The sequence below is a fragment of the Gossypium hirsutum genome, chromosome A05, assembly GCF_007990345.1.
Source record: "Gossypium hirsutum isolate 1008001.06 chromosome A05, Gossypium_hirsutum_v2.1, whole genome shotgun sequence".
Lineage (NCBI taxonomy): Eukaryota > Viridiplantae > Streptophyta > Magnoliopsida > Malvales > Malvaceae > Gossypium > Gossypium hirsutum.
Window position 1 is genome coordinate 99,664,160 of NC_053428.1, and position 27,231 is coordinate 99,691,390.

General features: G+C 31.7%; 2 protein-coding genes and 1 long non-coding RNA gene across 3 annotated transcripts; 1 reads left to right on the top strand and 2 right to left on the bottom strand.

The window, feature by feature from the left end:
* The first annotated feature begins 1,406 nt into the window (after positions 1-1,406).
* LOC107959842 (uncharacterized) lies at positions 1,407-4,717 on the top strand. The gene is made up of 6 exons (XM_016895989.2): positions 1,407-1,755; positions 2,677-3,018; positions 3,099-3,205; positions 3,311-3,443; positions 3,613-3,807; positions 4,208-4,717. The coding sequence occupies exons 2-6, from the start codon at positions 2,698-2,700 to the stop codon at positions 4,490-4,492; spliced, it is 1,041 nt and encodes a 346-aa protein (XP_016751478.1). The 5' UTR covers positions 1,407-1,755; positions 2,677-2,697; the 3' UTR covers positions 4,493-4,717.
* Positions 4,718-6,471: 1,754 nt separating this feature from the next.
* On the bottom strand, positions 6,472-7,436 carry LOC107959841 (uncharacterized). Its single transcript, XR_001700989.2, has 2 exons — positions 7,156-7,436; positions 6,472-6,827 (listed from the first exon to the last, which is right to left on the bottom strand). It is a non-coding gene; the product is annotated as an uncharacterized lncRNA (long non-coding RNA).
* A 3,792-nt stretch (positions 7,437-11,228) lies between these two features.
* LOC107959840 (cyclic nucleotide-gated ion channel 18-like) lies at positions 11,229-13,996 on the bottom strand. Its single transcript, XM_016895988.2, is given in 7 exon segments — positions 11,229-11,419; positions 11,422-12,091; positions 12,170-12,406; positions 12,496-12,607; positions 12,696-13,006; positions 13,093-13,305; positions 13,387-13,996. Coding segments are annotated over 7 exon segments (2,151 nt in total). The 5' UTR covers positions 13,873-13,996; the 3' UTR covers positions 11,229-11,297.
* Between the last annotated feature and the right edge of the window lie 13,235 nt (positions 13,997-27,231).

The window sequence follows — 27,231 nt, forward strand, 5'->3', positions numbered from 1 at the left end:
AAATAATTTATCTCATTAAAATGAAATTCAATAATAGTCGATAGATAACCAATCATACAGGTTACTCATAAATCAATGCATTCTCTTAAAACTTTGAAATAGGACCAAATATCAACTAAAAATTGTTCAATTATGGACCGCTTTTCAGGTTGTTCTGGAGAAATAATGATTGCTTTAACCATAAGTGAACACTTAATTAATTATATATTAATAACTTCATGGAATAAGAACTTATATAAAAAAAATGCAAGTCCATTTAATTTATTTAAAATCTATTTTAATAAGATATAAATAATAAATTATGAATTTTATGTAATGGTCTGATGGTGAAAGATGTTTACTATTTTAAATGTGATTATTATTTGAGTTTTACTAAAAAAATATTATTGTGTGTACTAAAAATTTTAGGATGATATAGTATGTTTTTAGGGGTAATAACATAATAATAAAAAAATAGAAAAGGAGGTTTGACATGTGAAATTTTTTTATTGAACAGAATATCTATCCATAAATAATGAAGGAAAAAGGATTGAATTAAAAAGAAGAAGAAGAAGTTGAAATTGACATCCCATTTGTATAAAATTTTAAAAAATAAAAATGAAGAAAAAGGAGACAGGAGCATATGGCTTACTTAAGGCCCATGAAAATTACTGAATGTCTCCTCAATAATAGCAGCCCAAATTATGGTGCACCGACACTAGTTTCCCATGTGAAAGGTTTTTATTTTTATTTATTCATTTTAGAAATCATGAATATATAAATCATTTATAAATTATTGGTTTGTAAATGGAATGAATAGGATGATGATGCCTGCTTTTAATCTTATTTGCAAAATAAAAAATTATCTTTATCAATTTATAAATGCACATATGAAATCATATAAATAAAAGGGAAATCTAATTTCTAATTATGTAATAATCAATTTTATTTTCTATAATAAATAATAAAACAAATTTTTTAATAGATGCTGTGATTACATTAAATATAAATTAATTATAGATGTTTATTTATTTTGCTACAAAATTATATTGATAGTGTAGTAATCACCTCATCTAAACAACATGGAAAAGGAAAAACAATCCATTTCATGGTTTTCCTCTTTTAAGCTAACTAATGTTACGGCAATGTATGATTTAAAAAGAGGAAATATTAATTAATGTCTAGTGACACTATATAAATAGATGTTAATAAAAAAGCAAAAAGAAAAAAATCAATTAATTTATTTTTTCCTAAAATAATATTATAAATAAATGTTATGAGAACAACATGAAACTTCAAAAGTCTTCAATAATAAATTTATTTGATGTCTAATTCCTTAAAAAAAGAGATTATTAAATCCAAAATGAAGGGAGCCTAAAACCTTTTCAAAAATCAAAATTTCCTTTTCTATATATTGGACCGTCAACTTCAAATGTTTTATTCTGCAGTCATTCATTTTTCATTTTTTAAAGAGAAAAATGGAACAGTGGCATTTTCGGTATTTAAAGCCAGACCAAGGGCGCTTAGAAAATAAAAATTAATTTCAACAGCGAGAGAGAGAGGAGAGAGAGAAAGACAAAAGGCCGTCTCTCACAGTCACATGCAATAGACCCGTGCCTGCCGGCCCCGGTCGGATTTTCTTCCCGCAATAGCCTGGAACGATATCGTTTTGGATCAGTTTGTTTCCTTCTATATAAAAGAGTCGCCATTTTCACTGGTCAGTCTTAACACGAGTCACAGTGTTCGCCGATCGCTTCGTCTCTCTCTCCATCTTTGGTATTCTCTCTCTCTCTCTCTCTCTCTCTCTATACATATATATATAATTAATTTTTTGATTTTTGTTTCGTGAAATTTAAATCTCGGAGAAAAATTAAGCACATTTCTCGGTCAGATCTTTCATATATATATAAATTTAGTATAATATATTTTTATTTTATTTTATTTTATTTTTAATGTTTATGTGATGTCATTTTCGACATCTAGATCTCTCTTTGCAATTGCTTTGATTATCTTTTTAAATTTTGTTGTGGAAACTGGAAATTTCATAATTTGTGGAACCGTGTATTTTTATCTGTATTTAATCAAAGTTAATGAAGAGTTACTTAGATTTGTTCGTTTTCGTTGATTATATCTTTCAACGCAGATTTATAATTAAATATTTTTTTTGGTGTATATTTGTTGTTGGCTTTTTTTTTTTGTTTTAAGTGGTAAATTTGGTTTAATTGAGGCTTTAGAGTCTTTAACTGGTAAAATGTTTTTCAGATTATGGCAGTTTAGAAAGAAAAATTTGAAGTGGAAGTAGGCAGTTTTGTGGCTCAAATATTGCCTAATTTGTGAATGTTGGTTAAAATGTTGGCAGTTAGGCTGTACAGTAGTAGGTATTATAGGTATAAATTGTTAAAAATGAGATGAAATTTGTGGAAGGAAAGATTCAAGCATTGAACATATGATTACTGCTTAAGGATTCTCGATTGCTTGGCTTAGAATCACTTTGTTTTCTGTGTTGATCTGAGATGAAAGATGAGTAGTCGTTGAATATGCAGAAAAAAAGAAAGGATTTTTACTGTTTTCAGCTATGGAGTTCTCTAAACCAACTGGCCAAGCAATTAATTTAATTTTGCTGCAAGTTTGTAAGGTTTGTTCATTGTTGATCACTCTCTGGAATATGTCATTGTTTGTCTATTCCTTGCCTTTCAGTTTCAGACTTTAATTTCTATAATGTCGGGGAATGCATTAAGAGATCTCAATACTTTACCTACACCTGAGAGGAAGAATGACAGCTCCAGTAAAGGGAATTTTACTAAGCCTTGCAATGGGAAGACAATTGAAAATGTTGAAGAGCAGCTGAAGAAAAGCCTGTCTTCTGTTCAAATAAATGGAGGTGAAACTTTAAATTTGCAGCACAATAAAAGCTCCGCTTCTGTTCAAATAAATGGAGGTGAAACTGTAAATGTTGGAGTGGAGGTAGCTAATTCGGAAGTAGAATACATTGAATCTGAGAACTTGAGTGATCTAGAAGATGTTGATACATGTCTTAAGGTATAATTTACTTTCGGTTTACACTTCAATTTCTAATATTTGGTGTACTGTTTTCTGATTTGCATATATACCTATTTCAGAAGCTCTTACCTGGACTTGACTCTAAAGATTGGATTCTGGTTGTTGAAACACTCAATAATGTTCGTCGATTATCAGTATTCCATAAGGAAAGAATGCATAGTATGCTGTAAGTCTCAAATTCTTACTTGGTTATCTGACTAGAAAGACTAGAGAATCGGGTGTCTTAGGTTTAATTTGACTAGTGTATTCTATTCCTTGTTCTAATGTGCAGGGGTGATTTGATCCCTCTTGTAGTTAAGTCCTTGAAGAATCCTAGGAGTGCTGTTTGTAAAACTGCAATTATGACATCTGCTGATATTTTCAGTGCATATAATGATGATTTGATTGATTCTTTGGATCCCCTGGTACTTTCACATTCCCTACGATTTATTGCATATTAGTCTAGCTGCTCCTATGCCTTGGATGGTGCATTTCCATCTTTGATATTATTCTCTTTTGTTAATGTTTCTTCATCTTGGGAAACAATTAAACCTATTCTGGATTTTCTGATGTGTTCAAATATGATTGATACAGCTTGTACAGCTTCTTCTTAAGGCTTCACAAGACAAAAGATTTGTATGTGAGGCAGCTGAGAGGGCCTTAGAGGCTATGACTACTTCAGTTTCCCCTATGTTGTTGTTGCCCAAGTTGCAACCCTATCTGAAGAACAGAAACCCACGAATTCGAGCAAAGGCATCAATGTGCTTTAGTCGTAGTGTTCCACGTCTGGTAGGCAGTTGGGATCTGATATGCTTAGCGCTATTTTATTTACCTGGAAGGAAGTCCATTTTTTTTGCAGTCTTAACCATGTTCAATTTGTTTCATTGGTTTGGATGGTACCGTTGTTTGCTATATTTGCAGCAACATAGTTCATATAGATTTCTATTAACTAAGTTCATTTAAAGTAGTTAGCGTCTAGCTATATATGGGTATTTTTGGTATATATGGTTTGCAAAGCTACTGTTTCTTTTTCCTTTTTATCCCACCATTTTTTCATGCATACTGATGATTCAACCTCTGATATCCTTGTTCACTTATTTTCATGATTGATTGCTTTATTTTATAGGATTTGATAGATGTCCTGTCGTATTTTATGATTTTTCTTTTTTTATTCATTTGATTTTATCAGGGTGTTGAGGGAATTAAAGAATATGGAATTGACAAATTGATACAAGTAGCTGCATCCCAACTAAGCGACCAGCTCCCAGAATCACGGGAGGCTGCTCGAACCCTTCTTTTGGAGCTGCAAACTGTATATGAGAAGTCCCATGGTCTCTCAACTGTAGTATCTGAGAATCCAGAAATGGGCTCTTGGGAGAACTTTTGTCTGTCAAAGCTCTCTCCTTTAAGTGCACAAGCAGTGCTTCGTGTGACAACAAACAGCACTCGGGAAGGTCTCGTTATTGGTTCCTAACGGTGAGTTTTATATCGACCATAAATGAGTTTGTAGCAAGTAATGTCTTCTTTTTAATTTTGGCCACAAATATATGAGCTTTAGTGAGCAGAGTCTACAGTCACCTATTATTGTTTTGGCTTTGGTTTTGTCCTTTTTCCTTGTAAATTCTCTCGAATCATCTCCCATCTTGGTTAAGAAATTAGTCGGATTGGAATTGAAATCGAATTAATGATATTCTTTGCATATGGTTCCCGAAAATAGTATACATTTGCTTCAGCTTTCCATTTTTTTCTTTTTTTGTGCTTAATCTCATAGCTGAATGTTCTATCATATATGTTACATAATGCCATGTATACATGCTGTGAACCGATGACATATAATGGTGTTATTGTTTGCTAGTCTAATTTATTAAATCTTCACTCTCTATTTTTTATATATGTTTAGAAATGAGGTATGATGTTTTAATTTTTTTTTAATGTACTTGTATTATATATATATATTTATATATATTGATACATGTATGATGTATGTATGTATCTAATGTACCCATGCTAAATCTGGGTAACGTATCTAAGAGTTTGGGTTTAGTTTAGAAGTCTTTATCATATGCTCACATCTTTTTATTTTATTTAATTTTAAAAATGTTTATGGTCCTCCTCTCCATTTCTTAGCTTAAGCTATAAGAAGCCCAAGTTGGATTCAAAACTTAGCTATAGCTTCTGCATTTGTTTGGATAATAATATAACAACTTGTTTGATTAGGTTGGAGCTAAGTTTTAGAGTTTTTATCATTATTTCATTCAAATAATTTATATATGAAAAATATTTTAATTAAATTTAATTATAAATAATTAAAAATATTAGTGTAATTTTTTAGAAAAAATAACTGAATTAAATTTAAATATATTGTGGAAAATTTTGCTCATGATACACTAGGTCTATTTTTATATGAAATTTTTTTAATATATTGTATTTTGAAAAAATAATTAAATTTAATCTTAATTGTTTTAGAGTTTGTATCATTGCTTAAAAATTATTTTGTACTAATATTACATATTTATAATTAAATTTACATAAAAATATTCTTGCCATATAACTAAATATCTTATTTAAAATAAAAAATTTGTTAAAATTTGATTTATATGAATCGAATGAATAGCTCAAAATTTGGAGAGATTTTATTACCATTTATGAAGTAAATAACATATTTTTAAAATTTTAGAACAATATATATATACTTATATATTTTTTAAAGGGAGAGTATTTGATATACGTAGTTTACTTTTATTATTCCACAAGTAATTTTAAAAAAGTGATAAATATTTTTTTTTAAAATACTTATTTGTTTAATATTTTATTTTACCCTTGTAGAACACCTATTATATTTTGAATTGTTTAAAATGAATTTTTTTAAAAAAAATATTTTTAATTTAAAGAGTTTTCATTTTTTTAAAAATATATTTTATTGAAAATAAAAAAATACATTTAACTTTTAATATTTTCTTGTAATTTTTTGTGGTTTTAAAGGTAAGGATAAAATTCACATAAATAATGGAGCTAAAAGAGTAACTATTGTTTTTTTTTTTTGACAAATCAACCATTTTAATGTAAAACTAATGAAGGGGTCAATATTTTTAAATACAAAAAATATAAAAATTTAATGCTCCAAAATTAAAGTATATGGCTTAAATTTTAAATTTCAGGAAAAAAGTATAGTATCATTTGACACATTTAAACCATTTATTATAATTATAATTATTTTTATTTTTATAATTGATCATATTTCCTTTGGATCTTAACTAGACAAATTCAACGTGGCTTGTTTCTTGGACTAGTTTGATAACACAATCCTATATAAATAGTATTAAATTAAAAAGTAATAAAAATATAAATTTAGTTAAGAGTAATTTGCACCAACAGTCACTCAACTTTGGAATAGTTGACAAAACAATTACCTTACTTTTATTTTAGTCACTCAACTTTTAAAAAAAATAACTGTAGTCAACCAATTTTGCCCGGCCCTTTATTTTATTTTTTCACTCGCAATAAGTAAATAGTCAGCCAAATAAACCCAAATAAAGTCCAAATAGTCTATTTACAACCTTTAATAAACACTAAACTTATACTAGCCCCAAAAATAAAAAAACAGATCTGGTCCAATGCCCGAATAGCCCAAACATATACAGAGGCCCAAAGACCAATATCCTTAAGCCCGATTTGCAAAAAGGCCCAAACTCGAAAGAACCCAAAAGGGGAATCTCAGCAGCCGAAAGCACTAGGGGTTTCCAGAACACACCAGTGCTGCAATCACGGCTTTCACGAGCGATTTTCTCCGTACGGTCGTTTCTCTATACCTGCAAAAGAATATACGAGAAGAATCAGCAACAGAATATACAGCCAAGTGACAGAAGGAAAATGTATTTTTTATTTTTCATTTATTCTGTAAATTTGGCTATAAAAAGCCATTATTTGTACCTCGATTTTTTTAATCATAGTATACACTTACGCACGCATACTAAATACGAGAGAAAGTATTTCAAAAGCAAATTTAAAAAGGTAATTTTTAGTTTTTTTTTACTGGCTTTTAGTTTTTTTTCGTTGAATCGTTTCATTTTTCCTATTCAATCTTTCGATATTGTATTTCAAAATAAAAAGTAATTAAAGCGAAAGAAAAGATCTTACTTTGCAAATTCGCCATGGATCTTCTTTGTTTCGTTGAAATAGAAAACAGGGGAGAGATCTTAAGGCTGCAAAATGGTTTCATGACTCAAATGCTCCTCTTGTTGGCGGCGCCTGCTAGATGAAACCCTAAGGGATTGGGCTGATAGCATATACTTTATTTGGAAAGATTAGCTGCGTTTTGGGGAAGGAATGGGAAAAGGAAGGTTAAATGGCCTGTTATTGAAACGGCGCCGTTTCAAAGGGGGGGGATAGGGTCCGCGTGTCAGCCCGTTTGGAGACCTGGATCCACCCTCTTGCGCTTGAAATGGTTTATTTATGTAGCAGTCCCCTCCCCTTTGCGCTGCATTGTGATTAAATCCTTCTTGTAACTATTTTGTTTCGGTTTTCTTTTAAATTTTCCCCAAAATTTGTATAATCTTGCATTTTAATCCATGCCTTCATGCAGTGTTTCAGGATCAGGGACAATTTCGAATATGGTCCCTGTGAATTCAAGCATGTTATATATGAGTCCTTATTTTATTATTAATAGTTTATTTATTTATGCAAATTATCCTTTTTATTTTACTTTGATTTTCATTGAGTAATTTGTTAGACTTATGCTATAGTTTTAAATTTGGTTTTACTTACTCTTACATTTTGAATTACTTTATTGATGTATATAGATTTATTCTTTATTTTTTTTTATCATTTATATTATTTGTAATGTTCATATTAATTGTATCATTTGTATTATTGATTATTTATTTGTTGTAATTTGGGTAATTGTGTTTCTACTTGTTGCATACAATTTTATGTAATGTTGTAATTTGCATCATAGGTACAGTTAATTGTTTTTTTTCTTCACCTATTTATGTTATATATGTAATTGTTGGTTAAAATAAAATCATATGTTTTCTACATTATTTAAATTCTAACTATACGTATACAAAAACATTGGTATGTATTAAATTTATCTACATTTACTAAATATTAGTATTTTACACATATAATTTTTAACAAATTTGTATATATTTGCAGTTTTTTTTACGTTATTTGTCGTATATATATAATTTATGCTAAGTTTAAGTTAATTTTATAATTCATATTTAAAGTTATTTTTCTATGTATATATTTTCTTTTAAAGTTATTTATGTGTATATTATATTTCTTTTAAGAACCATATTTTAAATCATATAACTTATTTATTGTATATACTCTCATATTATCCTTATGTATGCATTATTTATGCGTTCCATCAATTCAAATCGTTTTGCTACATGTAAAATTATGTTATATACTATTTGTTTTAAAATTTCCTTTATATATATATAGTTTTATAAATATACATCACTAAATTTATTTATGTGTAAATATAATTTTGCCTTTTGTATATAACCTTGTTTTTTAGAAATTTCTGTTATATATATAACTTATATATTTACTTTGTTTCTTTCATACATTATAAATTTTATTTTTTTTACAAATAATTATACCCAATTTTACTTGTATATACATGCTTCATAAATTTATTATGTATATTATTTTATATCATGTATTGACATTCCTTCATATTTAATACATTATTTAAGTTATCATGTGAATTATCAATTTTTGAATGAATTTGTGTTTTAAATATTTCATATATTATTTGATTTGAACTTTTTTTATTTTATAATAACTATTTCAATAAACATGTATCCCAAATTTTTATGCAAATTTATCAACTTATATATATTTTGTTTCATACATATTTTTGTGCATCATTTTATTTTGTGTTATGTTGATTGTTGTGTATTTTATTTTTATATTAATTATTCATTATCCATGCTTAAAGAATTTTTGGTAACATTATACTTGGAATAATTGTATATAATTGTTAGATGTATTAAATGAGGTTGTACTTTGTGTATATTATTTCATATTCATTAACCCCTTTTTTATATATATACATTTCGTCGTAATGCATCAAATATTTCATTTGTTTTAAAAACAAATTTCTAATTTTCTGTCATTCAAAAATTCTGAAATAAGGCAATATCTAATATTTGGGGAATTCGGAAAATTATGCTCAACCGTACTGGGTATGACTTTTCCGGTGAATCAAATATTTGGATAACCTTTTATAATTTTAATGTATGAGATTTTCAAAAGTCGAAAATCAATAGCATTTTAAAGGTATAAGGGATCGTATCCAATCGTACTGGGTATGAAACTGCATATCTTTAAAACGAGAGATTTTTGACTACTAATTTGAACTATTCAAGCATTTTAAAAAATCATACTTTGAAAAATCTTTTCTTTTAAGACCTTTTGGTATAAGGACAGCATCAAATCAATTTGGTACCAATTTTTGGGCGTCATGAGGGTGCTAACCCCTCTTCATGCGTAACCGACTCCCGGACCCATTTCATTTGATTTTACATGAACCAAAATTATTTTTCATTGAATAAAATGTTTTAGTAGGTGGCCCAATCACACCCAAATCAAAAAATTGGTGGCGACTCCACATTTTTATTTTCAAAAGTCAATCCCCATTGTTTTTCAAAATAAAAAAAGGTTTCGACAATAACAAATGAGTCATTTTTACCGTTTTCTATTATAGACATAATGGCAAAGTGACATGGCAAATGACATCTTACTTGAAGAAGAAGAAGAAGAAGAAGAAGAAGAAGAAGAAGAAGAAGAAGAAGAAGAAAGAAGGGTTTGTTGTCAAGGATTGAAATAGGGCTCTTGAGAGATTCAGTGTCAAGAAAGGCTTTTGAAGTGAAAGCTTTAAATAGTAGAGAATTGAAGAAAAATGGGATTGGTTTAGTGCAATTCTGGGCAAAGGATGCTTGAGAGTTGTGATCAGCCATTAAAGTTTGCTTGCTGGTCACTGCTCTGGACCTATTCCTCAGCATACCTATCTATCCTCTTTTTATTAGATGGATATCAGAATAAGACCCTGCCAAATTTCTAATATGAAATAACTGCAAAAACAAGGAAACAATCATAATTTGACTGGAACAAAAAAAAAAACTATGGGGAAGCAAAAGATAAAAGGGGAAAACCCATATTTGAAAGCTCTTTTTTTTTCTTCTTATCTGTGTTGAGTGTTTTTTTTCCATCTTGTTTGTTTCTTCTATCTAATCACTTTGTCAAACTTGTTAGGCAGGAAAGAAAGGAGAACGACAATAAAAAGAAATTGAAACCAAAATTAGGATTTAGAAATTGGGAAAATACTAAAAACCCATATCTTTCTCTCTTTCTCTAGCTTTATCCTTCAATCTTTGTTTTTTGTTCTAGTTACTTATGTACTGTTATTGACCAAAATTAGGCAGAGAAGAGTTTTTTTGGCGATTTAGTGTTTCAAGAAGAAATTTCTCTATGGTACAAAGTTTAGCCTTCGAAATTTATCCACAATAGAAGAATATTGGGAAAAAAAACCCTAACCCAATTTAATGGTGGTGCAAGTGGTGGTGGCCGGAGTATTTGTCGGTGTTGCTGGTTTGTTTGCGGGGTTAGTTGTATTAGGGTCGTTGGAGACTTTGAGAGGGGTTTTATAGTCTCTTCTTCTTCTTCTTCTTCTTCTTCTTCTTCTTCTTCTTCTTCTTCTTCTCTGTTATTAGGTTTTTTTTTCAATTTCTTCTTAAATTGGGTGGGTTTCCACTGTGGACAGCCAACGTGGCTAGTTAATTGGCCACGTCATCTAGTTAACTGGCCACGTCACCTTTCCCGTTAGGTCTATAACGGAAAATGTTAGTAGGTGACTGATTTGTCACTTTTTGATAATGTTAGAGACTGTTTTGTTATTTTTCTAAAGTTGAGTGATTGAAATGAAACCAATATGATTGTTTTATCAACTACCCCAAAATTAAATAATAATTGGTGTAATTAACCTTTTAATTAAATACGTGTGAGATTTGTATTCAAATAAATTGGATGGATGGATCTGAACATTTTTTATTTAATGGAATATAATCATTAAATGCCCCTGAATTGTATAAATATGGTTTTACTTGTATTTATAATTTGGCTTATAAGGTTTAAAAGTCAACATTAAGGATATTTAAGAATGTGATTTTCTTTTAAAATTCTAAAAGTAAAAATAAATATACAGAGATAGGGTAGTTTTTATATTAATTTGTCTAACTATTGTTTTTTTTTTCTTTTAATTTGTCTATCTAAACATTTTCAATATGGTCTACCGAGAAATCAGGCTCGTCTGGTTTAAACAACTTGGGCATCTTTAAACTATCAGCAGAGGAATCAATCAAAGGAACTTTAGATCCTTTTTTAGTGTTTTAGCAAACTTTGAAGCTAAAATGGTTGCCCCAAGTTGAAAATTTTGTTGATTATCCATGGATGATGATGATGTTCCGTCAATGTAATCTTCATGGTCTAGTAACCTTTCTTCCACATCATCCATGTTGTAATGATAACCATCTTGATCACCCAATGTCCTGTAATAGGAACTGTTCTCTCTTTTAATCAACTCTTTCGCCATCTTCCTCTTCTTAAACCTTCTCCAAGCAGCTTGTATGAAACATGCGCCCCACGTCCGCCATTGATGAGAGTAGTATCGGAATGCGTGCTGGAGCTTCTTGCTTTGAAGCCTTTTGAATTGATGTGCGAAGAACTGGAGGTCATCGGCTTGGAGTGCGAAAGCTTCAACTTCCGAAACTGCTTGGACGGTTCGAGTTGAGAGGGGCAGGTTGAGGGTGGAGTTGGGCATTAGAGCCCATGTCAGAAGCTCTTCGCCACAAAAATCACCTGGCCGGAGGGTGATGGAGTTGAAGAAGCCAGTTCTTCCTCCACCAGTCGTGGAGCTCTCGAGTTGGCCTCGGATGATGAAGAGCATCTCGTTGACCGGTTCTCCTTCTCGGACGATGTAATTGCCTTCGGTACTCAACGACGAGACTAGGCGCTCGCACATCGCGTCCAAAAGTTGGTCATCCATTTGTGCGAAGAAAGGAACCTAGCCAAATAAATAAGAGTAGATAAATTTTCCAGTAGATGCTGATATTTGAACAAGAAATACAGAAAGATGACGCACACGGCGAACAAGAGAAAGGCACAAATGGCGTTGAATTTCGCGGCGGAGATCCAACGGCAAAGATTGCAATATAAACTCTTCATCGACACCTCGAGTGGCTAGCCATTTGTATTGAACAAATCGTCGAACACGTTCTTGCAAATCTTCAGGTAATTGACGATGCCTCATCCACTCCTCTGTATCCCTTCGTTTAAGCCTCCACTCCTCAATCCTTACAGTCATTGATTGCAATGATGTCTTCCAGGATAACAAGTTTATTATTATTTCTCATACATATTGGGACATGGATACAATCTATCTTAATGCAATAGCAAGAGTTACCATACCTGCATGTTGCCAATCAAGAGTGCGAACAGAACCAGTCCTAATAAACATATGGCAATTGCGAAAACATTCTCCCAAATATATATGGTTGTCTCCAAATTTTGCCCATATGAACTGCAAAATTGAAAGGAACTCATAATTAATGCATAATAAACATCTTGCAAGCTAAGAACCATCATGAACACTTTAGGTAATGCAATACCTTAAATTTCTGATACCCCACCAAAGGCAGTACAAGTACTTGATAACAAAGTTTTTGGAAGCAACGTCATTAGTGAAGGCAGCTGCAAACATTCCGAATTTGAAATCAGTCTCTTCGTTGGAGGCATCGCAGTTGTTGAGCACGTTGGTCACATTCGCCCAATATTCCCTCTCCGGTTTCACCAAGCTATTGCAATCCAAGAAACTTGGGATGCAAGCAATCACCTTCAAGGCATTCTCCTTCGCGCATTCCGCTTTCCAACACGAGAATTGCCTCGCTATTGAACACAGATACCATATTGCTCCCAATACCTACACGCAACCAAAGCATCAGTTTATAATTTTAAAAAGAAAAGAAAAAAAATAATTATGAGGTGGATTGCGGCTGCATTTCTTACATGACTGGCGAGGACATATAGAAGGAGATTGTATACAGCACCAGCCCAAGCTGTTTTGGCAATTATTCCATTGGATTTGATGATCTTTGAGTTAAGAGGGAAGATAATAAACAACCTTGGAACATATTGAAGGAGCACAATAAGAGCAATGGTGTTGTTTGCATGATCCGTTCTTGAGTGTCTTGTGGTTGGAATCAATACCCATATCACAAACTGCATGCACAAAAAAACTACCCTAAGAAAAATGATTACATTAAATTAAAATTTATAAGAAATGAGAATATTGGTTGAAACCTGAGGTAGTGGTAATGTAGCTGCAAGATCAATGATAAAATCCTTCTTCAAGTACCGTATCGCAATCTCCCTGGCATCCATAACAAGCTCACCCTTTCCGAAAACCCTAGAATTGGGGGCAATGAAACCCGTCCTAAACTTGATTACCATGTTGAAAAGATATAAAAGATCGGCCATAGACCTTAAAACAGTGATGAAGACCCCCATGCTGGAGTCGGAGGCCAAGCATGCAGGCCCCCCCACGTAAGGGAGGAAGAAGTAAAGAGGGTCTATGAACAATGCCATAATGCAAACAATCAAGAACACATGGTTCCAATAGGAAACAAGGTCGCTGCCGGGGTCCAATATTTGGTAATGCCATAGTAGGGAGAAGTCGGTATTATCATTGTCTTTGGATTGTAGTGTAGGACGTGTGGCGGTGGCATTGGTGGCGGTGGTGGTGGAGGTGGAAGGTAAGTAGCGGAACGAAGGGAGTACGCTATTCATCTTCCATTGCGGATTCTGATGCGACACCAATTCCGCGGCGAAAGAGGGGAGGATAGAAAGAAAAAAACAAAACAAAACAAAACAATGTAACTTAAAATTGTATCAAATAAGTTGACATGAAAAATGTATTGAAAGAAAAAGGGCAGAGAAATGGCGTGGCGGTGATACAAGGGAAGGAGAGAGATGATGGATTGTGGAAGAGAAACTGGTTTAGGAGAGAGACGAGAGACTTGCGCCCAACCTTTCAACCTGCATGAAGCTCGGACCCTGCTTCTTTTTTTATCAGGATTTTTAATAAAATCAACGCCCACTGTTATGATTATTTTGAATTATTTGATCTTTAAATAATTTTTAATTTAAATTTATTATGAAATATTAATATAAAATATTTTCATACTTTTATACACCAAATTCAAGTTTTGATTAAGTAGTATATATATACATACAACTTAATGAAAAATGTTAAAATTATATTTATGTTAAATTACAATTGAAGATTATAAAAATCATATTTATATTTATATTTATATAAGTTATATTCTATTTGTACTATCATTTAAGTTCTTAATAAAGTTGGTGTCACAAGATAACTAGATACCAACTCGATTAGGTGAATTACGAAAATATTTTTTCGTATTTAAAATAAGTTGTATTATTCGATGACACTTTAGCCTTTTATTTAAAGAACAAAAAAAAATTACATGTGTCATTTATATAGTAAAATCTTAATTTTACCACTCAACCAAAATTTTATCTCTAAATATTCTCTACATTTTACTTTTATTTTGCATATTTTATTATCTTCATCTGATTGAGATGGTGTATCAAGTCAACTAAGCACCAACTAGGTTAAAGAAATTATGAAGTATCATCCCGTGTTTAAAATAAAGTTACATTATTCGAGAGTACTTTAACTTTTTTACTTGAAAAAACAATAAAAAATGCATATGATGAGATTTGAACCCATGCAGTTTGTATAAATAAAACTTTAACTTTACCACTAAACCAAAACTTTACCTTAAAACATTTTGTACATTTTAATTTAGTTATTCACACTTTATTGCATCCATCAATTATATATATATTGATAATGTTATTGATTAAGTTGGTGTTATGATTTGCCGTAATTCGGTGTAGCAGATTAAACTAGTTTTCGTGCTTGAGGAGCTTGAATATGAGCAATTCTAGTATGTTTTATTTATGCTTTCTTAGTTTAGTTAAATTCAATAAAAAGAACATTTTGAGTCTTTTATTGACCTTAAGGGCTGATTGAGGCCTAAATGTGAGCTAACATACTTAGTAAGTGTGCAGGAGACCATTCAAAGGCATTGGAACTCAAAGCTAGTCGCTATGTTGCAATGTTGGGTGTTCGATGTCGCAACATAGGGAGCAGAATGCCAGGATTGCTATACTGCCTTTGGTGTCGCAACATAGCCAAGGTGTGTCGCGACACACCCCTGAAGCTAGCCTTGAACCGTGCATATTGCATTTGATGTCGTGACATAGGGACTAAGGTGTCGCAACATCAGTTCTATACGAGAAGCACTCATGAGCCAGGGGCATTTTAGCCCGCACAATGAAAATTAAACATGAGAACGTAAGCTAACTTAGGGTTAATGACGACGACAACCCTAACTTTATAAATAGGCTCTTAAAACACTTGTTGAAAGACAACTTTTATATTCTAAGTTTTTCTTTGTAAATTTAGTCTTTATTTTTTTCCTTTCTTTTAAACTTTAGGTTTATTTCAGTTCTTTGCTATTGTGGATTTTACACTTCAATCAATACAATTCAGGATTCTTTAACCCTTTCTCTTGATTCATTATTCATGCTTATCTTTATTATCAAGATTATTAGTTCATGAGATCCACAATGAACTAATCCTTTTATGGGGAATTAATGAGTGGAGATGTGATTAATTAATTACTATGTAGGATTTTCTTAGCGGACCAGTTGTTTAGAAAGAACTTAAACCCTAAGCTTGATGACCCTATGAAGTCATTTTGGTGGGAATTAGCCCAAAATTGGTATGGCCTATCCGTGAACACCTTAACCCCGAACTAGTCTGGACTGTGAAGTCAAGAGATAAGTAATTCTTGCTGACTCATTAGTTTAGTGGAAGATCAAGAGATCCTGCTAGGGTAGCGACTAGTTGATTGTATAGAAACCCAAAATAGGAATTAGTTATGATGACCAGATCGAGCTAATCACTCATACTTAAATTTGATTAAATTAGAATTTATATTTCCGGAGTTCACTTTCCTTTTGTTATTTTTATTTCAGTATTTATAAAAACCCAAAAATATTTATTTTTATGTTTTACCATACTATAATTTATTTAAACTACTAATTACTTCTATTTGCGTTTAGGTTGACATTAATTTAGTACTTACCTTCCTTTGGTACGATCCTCAGAGCACTAACCTACTTTGTTGTAACTATCTTACAACCTAACCCATATACTTATGGACTCCACCTCAATTCCATATCTTTTAGTTGTAGTATTCATACTCTAGACGTTGGTATGTTTGGAGACGATCAAGTTGTTGGCGCCATTTCGGAGGAGGCAACATTACTAGATTAGTTTTAATTTTACATTCAATAGAATAATTAGGAAATATCTAAATTATATATACGATTTTTTTACTAACATTTTTATTTTGCTTTGTGGTTTCAATGTATGACTCTCAGAAGGGGGACAACTATAAAGCTAACCACCGATCTAGAAAGACTAAACAAGAAACGACTCATAAAGGAAGTTGACAAATTAATATTTGATTGCCATAATATGATAAATGACCTTTAACAATATGATGCAGGTGTTAGGAACATTTCTTTTTGATATGAGTTGGTTCCGATCTAGTATCACCCATCCCATGATCTATAGTCCTTATTTTGAATTGAATCCCTCATTGTTAACATGAATTTCTGCTAATATCAGGTTTAATGATTATACAAAAAAGGATCACATAGCTTTCCTTCGGTAGTTCGAACATATATGCAATACTTTCACTTACATTGGTGTCTCGACAGAAGCTGTTAAATTATTACTAATCCTATTTGCGTTAGGTGGAAAAGCAAGAGCTTGGTTAGATACACTCCCACTAGATGCAATTACTACATGGACTGAATTTGTACAGTTATTCCTTCGACGGGTCTTGCCAATGACTCATGTAATTAGTATTTACGAAAAATTATTCAAATATAAACAAAAGGCTACCGAAACGTTAGGGCAACCTTGGGAAAGATTTAAAGCAATCCTTAGGTCAATACTGGGAGGAGGTATACATTTTTCAATTCAAATTCAACATTTTTATGATGGATTGGATAGCCAGAACAAACAACAATTTAACATTATAACTGGAGAAAGTGTTTGGAAGAAAACAAGAAGAGAAGTCATGGAAATATTGGAAAGGTTCAGTGAAAATAAAGTAACTTGGGATATACATCGAGAATTAGAAGCTGCAAAATTGGTAAAATCTAAGCCAAAAGAACAAGCCCATAATACTCTGGAGTTAACTATCAGAGATTTTGCTAAATAGGATGAATATGAATCAAACGAGGAAAAATTAGATGATGTTGAATGAGAAAAATAAAGAGATAGCCTTACACTTTATTGGTAGTGTAAAAGTAGAGAATAATTGGAACAAATAATTTCCAACACGATAAAAATGGTTCCTTCCATTGTTAAACCTCCTGAACTAGAATTAAAACCATTACCAAAACATTTGAAGAATGGGTATTTTAGGAGAGCACAATACATTACCGGTAATTATAGCTGTAAGATTAGATTCTAAGCAATAAGAAGCATTATTGAGTATTTTAAAAACATACAAGAAAGCCATTGGATGGAATATCACCGACATTAAGGGAATTAATCCGATATTGTGCCAACACAAGATCAAATTATAAGAAGGGAAAAACTAGTGGTAGATGCCCAGCGTCGGTTAAATCTGACTATGAAAAAATTGGTGAAAAAGGAATTACTTAAATGGCTAGACGAGGGTATTGTTTATGCAATTTTTGACAGTGAATGGGTTAGCCCTACACAATGTGTTTCGAAGAAAAGAGGATTAACAGTGGTTGAGAACAATAAGAATGAGTTAATTCCAACTAGGACAGTCATTGGTTGGATGGTATGCATTGATTAAAGAAAACTAAGTGATGCAATAAAAAAAGATCATTTTCTTCTTCATTTTATTAATCAAATGTTGGACTGATTGACTAGAAAAGTATACTATTGTTTCCTTGATAGATATTCTAAATATCACCAAATCTTAAAACATCTAGATGATCAAGAAAACACTACATTTACACATCCTTTTCTCACGTATGCTTTTAAATGAATGCCATCCGGGTTATGCAATACTTCTGCGACATTTATGAGATGCATGATTGTCATTTTTGCTAGTATGTTGAAGAGGGTCTGAATGTATTTATGGATGAGTTCACAGTATACAGAGATTCTTTTTAGGAATGTTTAGATAACTTTGACAAAGTCCTACAAAGATGTGAAGAAACAAATCTGGTGCTTAACTGGGAAAAATGCCATTTTGTGGTGAAAGAAGGATTGGTTTTAGGACACCAAATATCAAGAAAAGGTTTGGAAGTGGACAAAGCAAAGATCAAAGTCATAAAAAATCTTTCTAACCCTACAACAGTTCGAGGAGTAAGAAATTTCTTGGGACATGCTGGGTTTTACAAGTGATTTATAAAAGACTTTGCTCATATCTCTAAACCATTGAATTAACTTTTTAAAAATGAGACGCATTTTATATTCGATCAAGACTGCATTAAAGCTTTCAAGGTAATAAAAAAAACTTATTTTCGCACCTATAATCATTACTCCTGATTGGTCAAAACCTTTTATTATAATATGCGATACTAGTGATTATGTTGTAGAAGCAGTGCTAGGAAAAAAAAAGAAACAACATATCACCCAAAAGCCAATGGGCAAGCAGAAGTGTCTAACCGGGAAATTAAGCAAATTTTGGAAAAAGGGTAAATCCAAATAGAAAAGATTGGGTAGCAAGATTAGATGATGCACTATGGGCTTATAGAACAACATACAAAACTTCGTTATGTATGTCCCATTACAAACTAGTATGCAAGAAAAATTGTCATCTACCGATCGAATTAGAGAAAAAGCATACTGGGCAATAAAAAATTAAATTTGGACCCAGAGTTAGCCAAGAAAGAAAAACTATTTCAATTGCAAAAATTGGAAGAATTTTAGCTTATGGCTTACGAAAACACTAAATTATATAAAAAGAAGAAGCAAACTTTGGCATGACACTAAAATAAGGAAACAAGAGTTCGCACCAAGTCAAAAGGTCCTATTGTTTAATTCATGGTTGAAATTATTTCCTGTCAATTTAAAATCAAGGTGGATAGACCCATATACTATAAATCAAGTGACACCTCATGGGGCAATAGAACTTATTGGAAATGGAGGGGAAACTTTTATTATCAATGGAAAAAGAGTAAAACATTATTTTGGTGGAACAACAAAAGAAGTAATTGACACCCAAGTAGTGCAATCTAAGGTTCTATAGAATCAATTTGAAAAAAAGAAGAAATTATAGAGAAAGAATGGGAAATGGGCAAAGAGATAAACGAGGATCTAGAAGGAACAACAAATTACAACAAAAATTGATTCCCATGTCACGACATCAACTTAGCATGTCGCGGTTGAACGAAATTCAGCGTAAGAAACTTGCTTTCGTTGTCGCGACACTAACAAGGTATGTTTACGTAATCTGCAACCCAAAAATTACTAGCTTTAAATGTGTTTGTAATTGAGTTTTAGTATATTTAGAACTAATTAGTTTATAATTCTTTGCAAATAGCATTCTTATCATAACTTGAACCCTTATTCTTATTTTCATCCTCTTCCAACAGTTAGTAGGCTACAAATATCTTCTCATTTTCTTTTGAATTGTGAAAACTGCAAGATTTCTTTTTAGTCATTCAAGAAGTTCAATAAATACAGATAGAAATACTACAGTAAATCCAGGTTTGTGTAGTTACAAATTTTCTTTTTATAATATCATGAATACATCTGTTGAATTCTAGGAAAACAACATAGATAAATACCTACAACAGTTGCAACCCTATAAATTTGTCCAAGAAAAAGTGTTTGATTATAGATAAATACCTACAACAGTTGCAACCTTATACATTTGTCCAAGAAAAAAATGTTTGATTCTTTGATGAGGAATTGTAAAAGAGTGTAGGAGATTGCAACTGAAGGTGAATGGACTAACTTCTACTTACCACCTAATGAACCAACAATAATACCAATTGTACAGGAATTTTATCTCGCATTAAAAGAAAGAGAAGTGGCAAAACCATATTATGATACGGAAACATATGTCAAAGTCAGAAGGGTCAATGTTTTGGTAACAGAAATAAGTATTTGTCAATTTTGTGATTCTCCTTATTATTACTGTGATTACATGTTCAAAATAGATCTCAAACTATTCAGAAACATAGACATGAAAAAGGTCGTAAGATTTTTAACAAAAGGAAAAGAAGAATGGATGTATCAGCCCAGAATAATGATACTCGAAACATTCAATCAAACATTAATGACTCCAAGAGAAAAAATCTGGATGAAGTTCATATGTTCAAGAATTTGGCCCACATCAGATATTTCTAATATCAACCCGATACAAGTTATTCTAGTTTATATGATCTTGCAAAAGAAGTAAATGTATTGGTACTTGGATTTACCAGAGTATGATTGAGTGTGTAAGGAATCAATCAAAAAGAATATTCTTCCCACATTTAATAACAGAATTATGCAAAACACAAAGAGTACCCACGGTTCGATTAGACAAAGAGACGAACCCTCTAAAGAAATTATTAGGAGATGACTTATACAAACAATTTTTGTTACTTCATAGAAAACAAAAGGAAGAGAGGAGAAAACGCGAACTCTAAGAGGGGGATGAATAAGGAAGTTTGTTTAATTCTCTTAAAAAATTGTACAAGTATATGCTAAGCTGATACATATAGGATAGTTTATTTGAATTATTTTTAAGCATTGTAATTTTGGATAATTTTCATAGTTTTAGGAGTAGGATTAATTGTAGACTTTTATTTTTGTTTTTCTTTTCTATTTTGAAATTTTCTATGTAGGAACCTCACATGAAAGAAGCACAACATATTCACACTCATGACGAACAATGAGGGAAGCACCCACTATTAGACCATTGCAATGTCACGATCAATCGGGTAACTTTTTTCCTCTATGTCAAATATGCTCAAGAATATGAACATGAATTCATCAAATGGTAGCTGGATGGGGGCAACCTCTAGGCCAGTTCGAGAATGTTTCTTGTGTGTATTATGGTGATGGTCATACTTTCGATAATTTCCCGTCAAATCTGGTGTCGATTTATTACATGGGAAATTAAAATAGGAATGGGCTGCAATTGAACTCCTACAATCCTTCATGGAAGTATCATCCAAATTTCTTATGGAGTAATCAATAGGTTAGTCTTAGCAACTCATCTATGTCTTGTCGATCAAATTATCCTCCGGGGTATTCTCAACAAGTTCAAAGACTTCAACAAGCTAAGTCTTCTAATACTCTTAAAATTTTGTTGAAGGCTTACATGGAAAAGAATGATGCATTTATTCAAAGCCAAGAAACGACATTGAGAAATTTAGAAAATCAAGTGGGGCAGCTGGCTAATAAGCTGATAAATTGATCCCAATGTGATTTACTTAGTGATATAAAAAATTTAGAAAATGTTAGTTGTCACACTTATTACTCGACCCGATTGTCGAGACAAAGTACCGGGATGTCATATTCATTGCTAAAGAAACTACGATAACATCTTATCAATAAAACATTCTTATTGCATTAAGAATGTGATTTTTCTAGCTTAATTGAGTTTAAAATGAGCTTTAGTTAACTGAGCTTAAATGAACTTTAGAAAACTTTCAGACAAAACAAAACTCAAATTAGAACAAAATGATGAAAACTCATGCATTCGAGAGCTCGTCACGATGTCAGTTTCTCCTCGTCACGATGTCTGTCTTTCATCATGTCTAGGATATCCCTCGTCACAATGTGACTCAATGTCTTGAACTTGTCACGGATGTAACATCCTGTCATTGTACGTCAATGTTCATTGTGACTAGGTGGGATTTCTCATTACGATGTCAAACCTGCAATTGCACATCTTGCAAATTTTTGCTATTTATCACCTAAAACTACTTCCATATGCCATATAACCTTCCAATATCCAATATCACATTCAAATATACCAATTACCAGCCTAAAAATGTACTCAAATCACCATAAACAATTTCAAATATATCCAAAATGCAAAGTTTACAATTCAAGCCATGGCATCTATGTTTTCACAACATGCATCCAAAATATATATAACATAATTCTATTATACATTCTATAACTAAAGTCCAAAATTTAGTTCGTACTCTCCTCACGCTTGGCAATGTGATAAGATAAGAAACCATCGACTTAAATTCTAGCCTTTTGGATATAACTTTACCTACGTGTTAAAAAAATAAGTTAAGCCGGTAAAGGCTTAGTAAGCACTACAAGTAATCAAAATTCAATAAATAATAATCCAACTTACTTAACCATAACATAACTACACTTATGAACTTAACCTTACATAAGCTTTCATCCCATTGAAGCTAATTTTTTTTATTGTAGATATTATTACTTACCATGATACGTTAAACACCCTTTCCTCATATTTTTGTCATTGCCCATAGTAGACTATATAGAACATCCAAGATATACAAAAAAAAAAATAGAGAGGTGCATTGATATACATTAATAGAGCAGAGAGTACTAAGGTGTTATACAGAAAGTACAAATGTGCTAAATGGAGAATATCAACGTGTTAAAATCAGATAGCAGGCTAAAGATCCTTAATGGCATGCACTAATATCCTAATAGTTCTAACTTTGCCTACTTAGGCAATAATACACTTGTGAAGAATTATACTTGCTTTTCTTCTTTTTACAACTTAATCCTTAAATTAAGCACACATAAATAATATACTTTTACTACACTTTCCCCATACAAAATACAAAGATTAAGACATACACAATTTATGTCTTTTTAAAATTCTTTACATGTATGTTCATAACATACTCCATGATTTTTCCACAATTAATCTAACTAATTATACTACCATATTAAACATCTTAAGAAAATAATGTGAAATACTTGTAGTACTTACAAAAAAAATTTGATATAATATATTTCTTTCTCTTTTCAATCCTTGGCCTCATCTTTTCCTTTTCCATCAATTTGGTCCCAACTTTCTTCTCTTTTTCTTTAATCCCATACCGAAACATATAACACCTACATGTAAAAATCACAATCAAATAACTTTTCTATGCTATTTATTGAAATAAACATGTATGTAACGGAGATTTCACCATTTTTTAGCTCAATCTCTTGAAACTAAAACTTAGTTCTTATTTTCTCTCTCCTTTAGAGCAACCATGGAGTATCTTATCATGAATTTAAGGTGATTATTAGGATTCTCTATTGATTCTTCTAAAGAAACATGAAAGAAACTTGAATGTTTAAACTTGGAAAGGTTAAAAAAATGGTGGAATGACTTGTTTGGAATAAAAGTGAAAGTTGAAATGGTAGAAAAATAAGGGTGACAGTTTTTGCTTCTCAAGCAAGGATGATAGATATTCTATCTTTTCTCCATATTTCTACATAGTTCTTCAAAAATATCTCACAATTTAAAAAATAATGGTTAAATTGCTATTAAGTTCTCTAACTATACATCTGTACACTTTGATCCCTAATAATTAATTCTCATAATATCTTATCTATTAATTACCATTTTATCCTTCATTTTTCTTACAATACCAAGTATGAATCACATTTTATTTGGTAAAATTTCTTCTTGGTTTTTCCTTGGTTCCCACTGATTCCATAAAATTTCCTAACTTTTAATTTTCCTACTTTCGTCACAATATTTTCTATTCTATTACAATTTAATCATTATCTCAAATAAAATTTTTCTTCTCTAATAAATATTTTGCTAATTTCTATTGGCTCTAATTACTTCCTAGATTATCAATCAAAAATCCTATTTTGTCTATTCTGGAAATTCCCTACTATTTTTTAACCTGATATAGTACTGTACCTGTCTTCGTGGCATAATGCAATATGTTACATTGGCAATGAACCTTGCAAAGCCACCACATTGAGAAATGGAAAGACGTTGGAGATAAAAAAAATTAAAGTTGATTGTGAATCATCTGCAATCCAAAATAGTGAGAAAATTCAAGAGAATGCTAGAATTTCTAATATACTGAAATATGCTATTATGTCGAATGTTGCAACATTGCCGCAGTAAAGCCATCCTGATGATTGAAAATTCAATAGCCACCATTTCCTCAACAGTTTTAGAAGCAAAAGCAAGATACTCAAGTTAAGAAATTTTTGGATATGTTGAAACAACTTCATATCAACATTCCATTTGTGGAAGCCCTTGAGCATATCACTAACTATGTCAAAATTATGAAGGATATTCTTTCTAAGAAGAAAAGGTTGGGGTAATTTGAAATCGTAGCTCTAATTATAGTGCAACTCATTTTTGCAGAACAAGTTGTCACTTGAGATGAATAATCCAAGGAGTTTCACCATTTCATGCAATATTGGAGACTTTTATTGTGGGATGGTCTTATGCGATTTGGGTGCTAGTATAAACTTGATGCCAATGTCGGTTTTTAAGCAATTGGGATTGATGAAGTCAGACCTACTACTACTCTTCAATTGGAAGACAAATCTCTTGCTCATCTTGATGAGAAGATTGAATATGTGTTGGTCCAGGTTGATAAGTTCATATTTCTCATTGATTTTATTGTGTTAAACTATGAAGCAAATAAAGAGGTACTTATTATTTTGGGAAGGCTGTTCCTTGCAACTAGTAGAACTTTGATTAATGTGCAAAAGGGTGAACTCACCATGAGGGTCCACAATGACAAGTTAACTTTTAATGTCTTAAATTCTATGAAATCTCTTGATAAGGTTAGAGAATGCTCTATGTTTCAATATTGGATTCTTTAGTTTCTATAGAGTTGGAACATAATTCTCTTGATGATACTTCAGAATGTCTCTTGCTATTTTATTCTCCACATGAAAATGATGAAGATGAGTATCTAGCTTAGTTAGAAGCTAATTCGCATGGATCTAAAATAAGAGCTCAATTTGATTCATTAGAGCTGTCATCCAGAGAGTTTAAGGCACCATAAGCATCAGTTGAAGAGTCACTCTAATTGGAATTTAAGGTTTTGCCTTCTCATTTGAGATATGTTTATTTGGGTTCATCTTTTATTTTACTTGTCATTATTTCATTAGAGTTGACTGAAGACCAAGAAGCAAAGTTACTTGTGATTTTAAAAATTTTCAAGAAGGCTATTGGGTAGACTATTGCAAATATTTGAGGTATTAACCTTTAGTGTATGTACAAGATATTGCTAGAAGATGATAAAAAAGGGGTCTATCAAGGGACAAAGGAGATTGAATCTAATTATGAAGGATGTGGTAAAGAAAGAGATCATTAAATAGTTTGATGCTAGAACCATTTATCCTATCTTTGACAATTCATGGGTTAGCCCTAATCTGTGTATATCGAAAAAGGATAGAATTATAGTAATAAAGAATGACGACAATGAGTTGATTCTTACTAGAATAGTTATAGTTTGGAGGATTTGAATGGACTATAGGACCTTAAACAAGGCCACCAAGAAAAATCATGTCCTGCTTCCTTTTCATTGATCAGATATTGGACAGACTTGCTGAGCGAGAGTATTATTGCTTCTTAGATAAGTATTATTAGTTGGATAGATGGTCATTTTATTTCTCACCTCACTTTTTGGAGTAAATACTTCAGCCATGGAGCCTGTTGCTAAAGAAGAGCAGAAATAGCCCGACACCAATATTGACAACGTTAGTCATCAGTAAAAGTAGAGGGAGTTTTCTTTTTCTCTTTCATTATTTTGAGTTATTTCATTGTTTTTACTTAGTAGTGGTTTGTTGTTATGTTAATGTTTCTTTTGTTATTTGCTTTGGTTTGTCTACCAATAAAGGCATTGCTTTCCTTTATGTTGGGTGGGGGAATATGTTTAAGTTATTTTATATGTTAATTTCTATTATTTTTTTAGGTTTTAGGTTGTTTTAAGATTATGGTTTTTTTATTGAAATTGACTTTTTCATGTGATTTTGTTTAAGTGAGGAAGCTTAATGATAAATTTTTTTTATAATAATGCTAGCTCTTGTATAGGAAGGAGCCTTTAGTACTTAAAGTGTCACACCCCGAAAATTGGCAGACCCAATAAGAGAAGTAAGGTAGGTAGGTAAACTACTGGGTGCATTGTGGTAACATAATCTGTCACCCTGCTGGCCTGATGCCGAGTTAAAGTATTGACGCATACTAGCGCTAAAGTATTCATCCATTGGTGATATCTAAGAAATTAATCACAGGGTGTTTTCAAGTGAAGAGAGATTGCGCCAATGAAAGTGCATGCTTATTAAGGAGTATGCCTTAAAGTTTTGTTTGAGCGTTAAAAGCCTGTCAAATGTATGAGGAAATTGTAGAAAACTTAATTGTCCTTAGGACCACACCAAACGCGAGTCTCTATTAGGTAATAGTACGCCCGATTTGCATGAATACTATTCAATTGGATCTTGTATCGGGTTTAGTTGAAAGTTTTTGGGATTCTACGACAATATAAGCAGAGATCAGAATAAATAGTAGAGTAACAAGATGTATGAAAGATTACTTGTACAAATAACAAGTAAACTAAACAAATCATCACAAACGACATAGCTGACCATTTCTCAACAAGTTTTAATTAGATTGATTTGACCCTTCCCATGACTGGTCAATAGTAAGGTTAACCTTTACCGAATTTTCTTTTACCTACCATGGGTTTGGTAGGAAAATCTAAGGGACCGAGAGTATATTTATCGGAAGAGGACATTTTAAATGGTTTTTCTATTCGCTTAATGTTCAATTTCTTCTTTTTAACCTCAACATTCTCTTCTCTTCTTCTTCGTTAAGATCAAACTAAGATCTCGTCTAATGAGTAGATGATTTTGCCTTTTGGTAAGTCTTACAGCTTTGCACATTATAATTACAGAATGAAAGAGTATTATAATAAGGCCCTATATAGGGGTCACATGTAGTTGAAATGCTAGTAAAATATTTGTAGTGAGGATTCTAATGGAAATCTTATGATCTTTTAAGCAATTTCTGCTATTGGATTAGGAAAGACAATTGAAACAAAAACTAGGTTGAAGTAAAGTAGGACTTTGGTGAGCCTCTAAACTTGATTCAT

Excerpts from the sequence above, each read along its gene's own strand:
- LOC107959842 (XM_016895989.2), top strand. The coding sequence starts at position 2,698 with ATGTCGGGGAATGCATTAAGAGATCTCAATACTTTACCTACACCTGAG. Across the intron at positions 3,206-3,310 it reads GAAAGAATGCATAGTATGCT|GGGTGATTTGATCCCTCTTG; the intron begins GTAAGTCTCAAA and ends TCTAATGTGCAG. Across the intron at positions 3,808-4,207 it reads GTCGTAGTGTTCCACGTCTG|GGTGTTGAGGGAATTAAAGA; the intron begins GTAGGCAGTTGG and ends TGATTTTATCAG.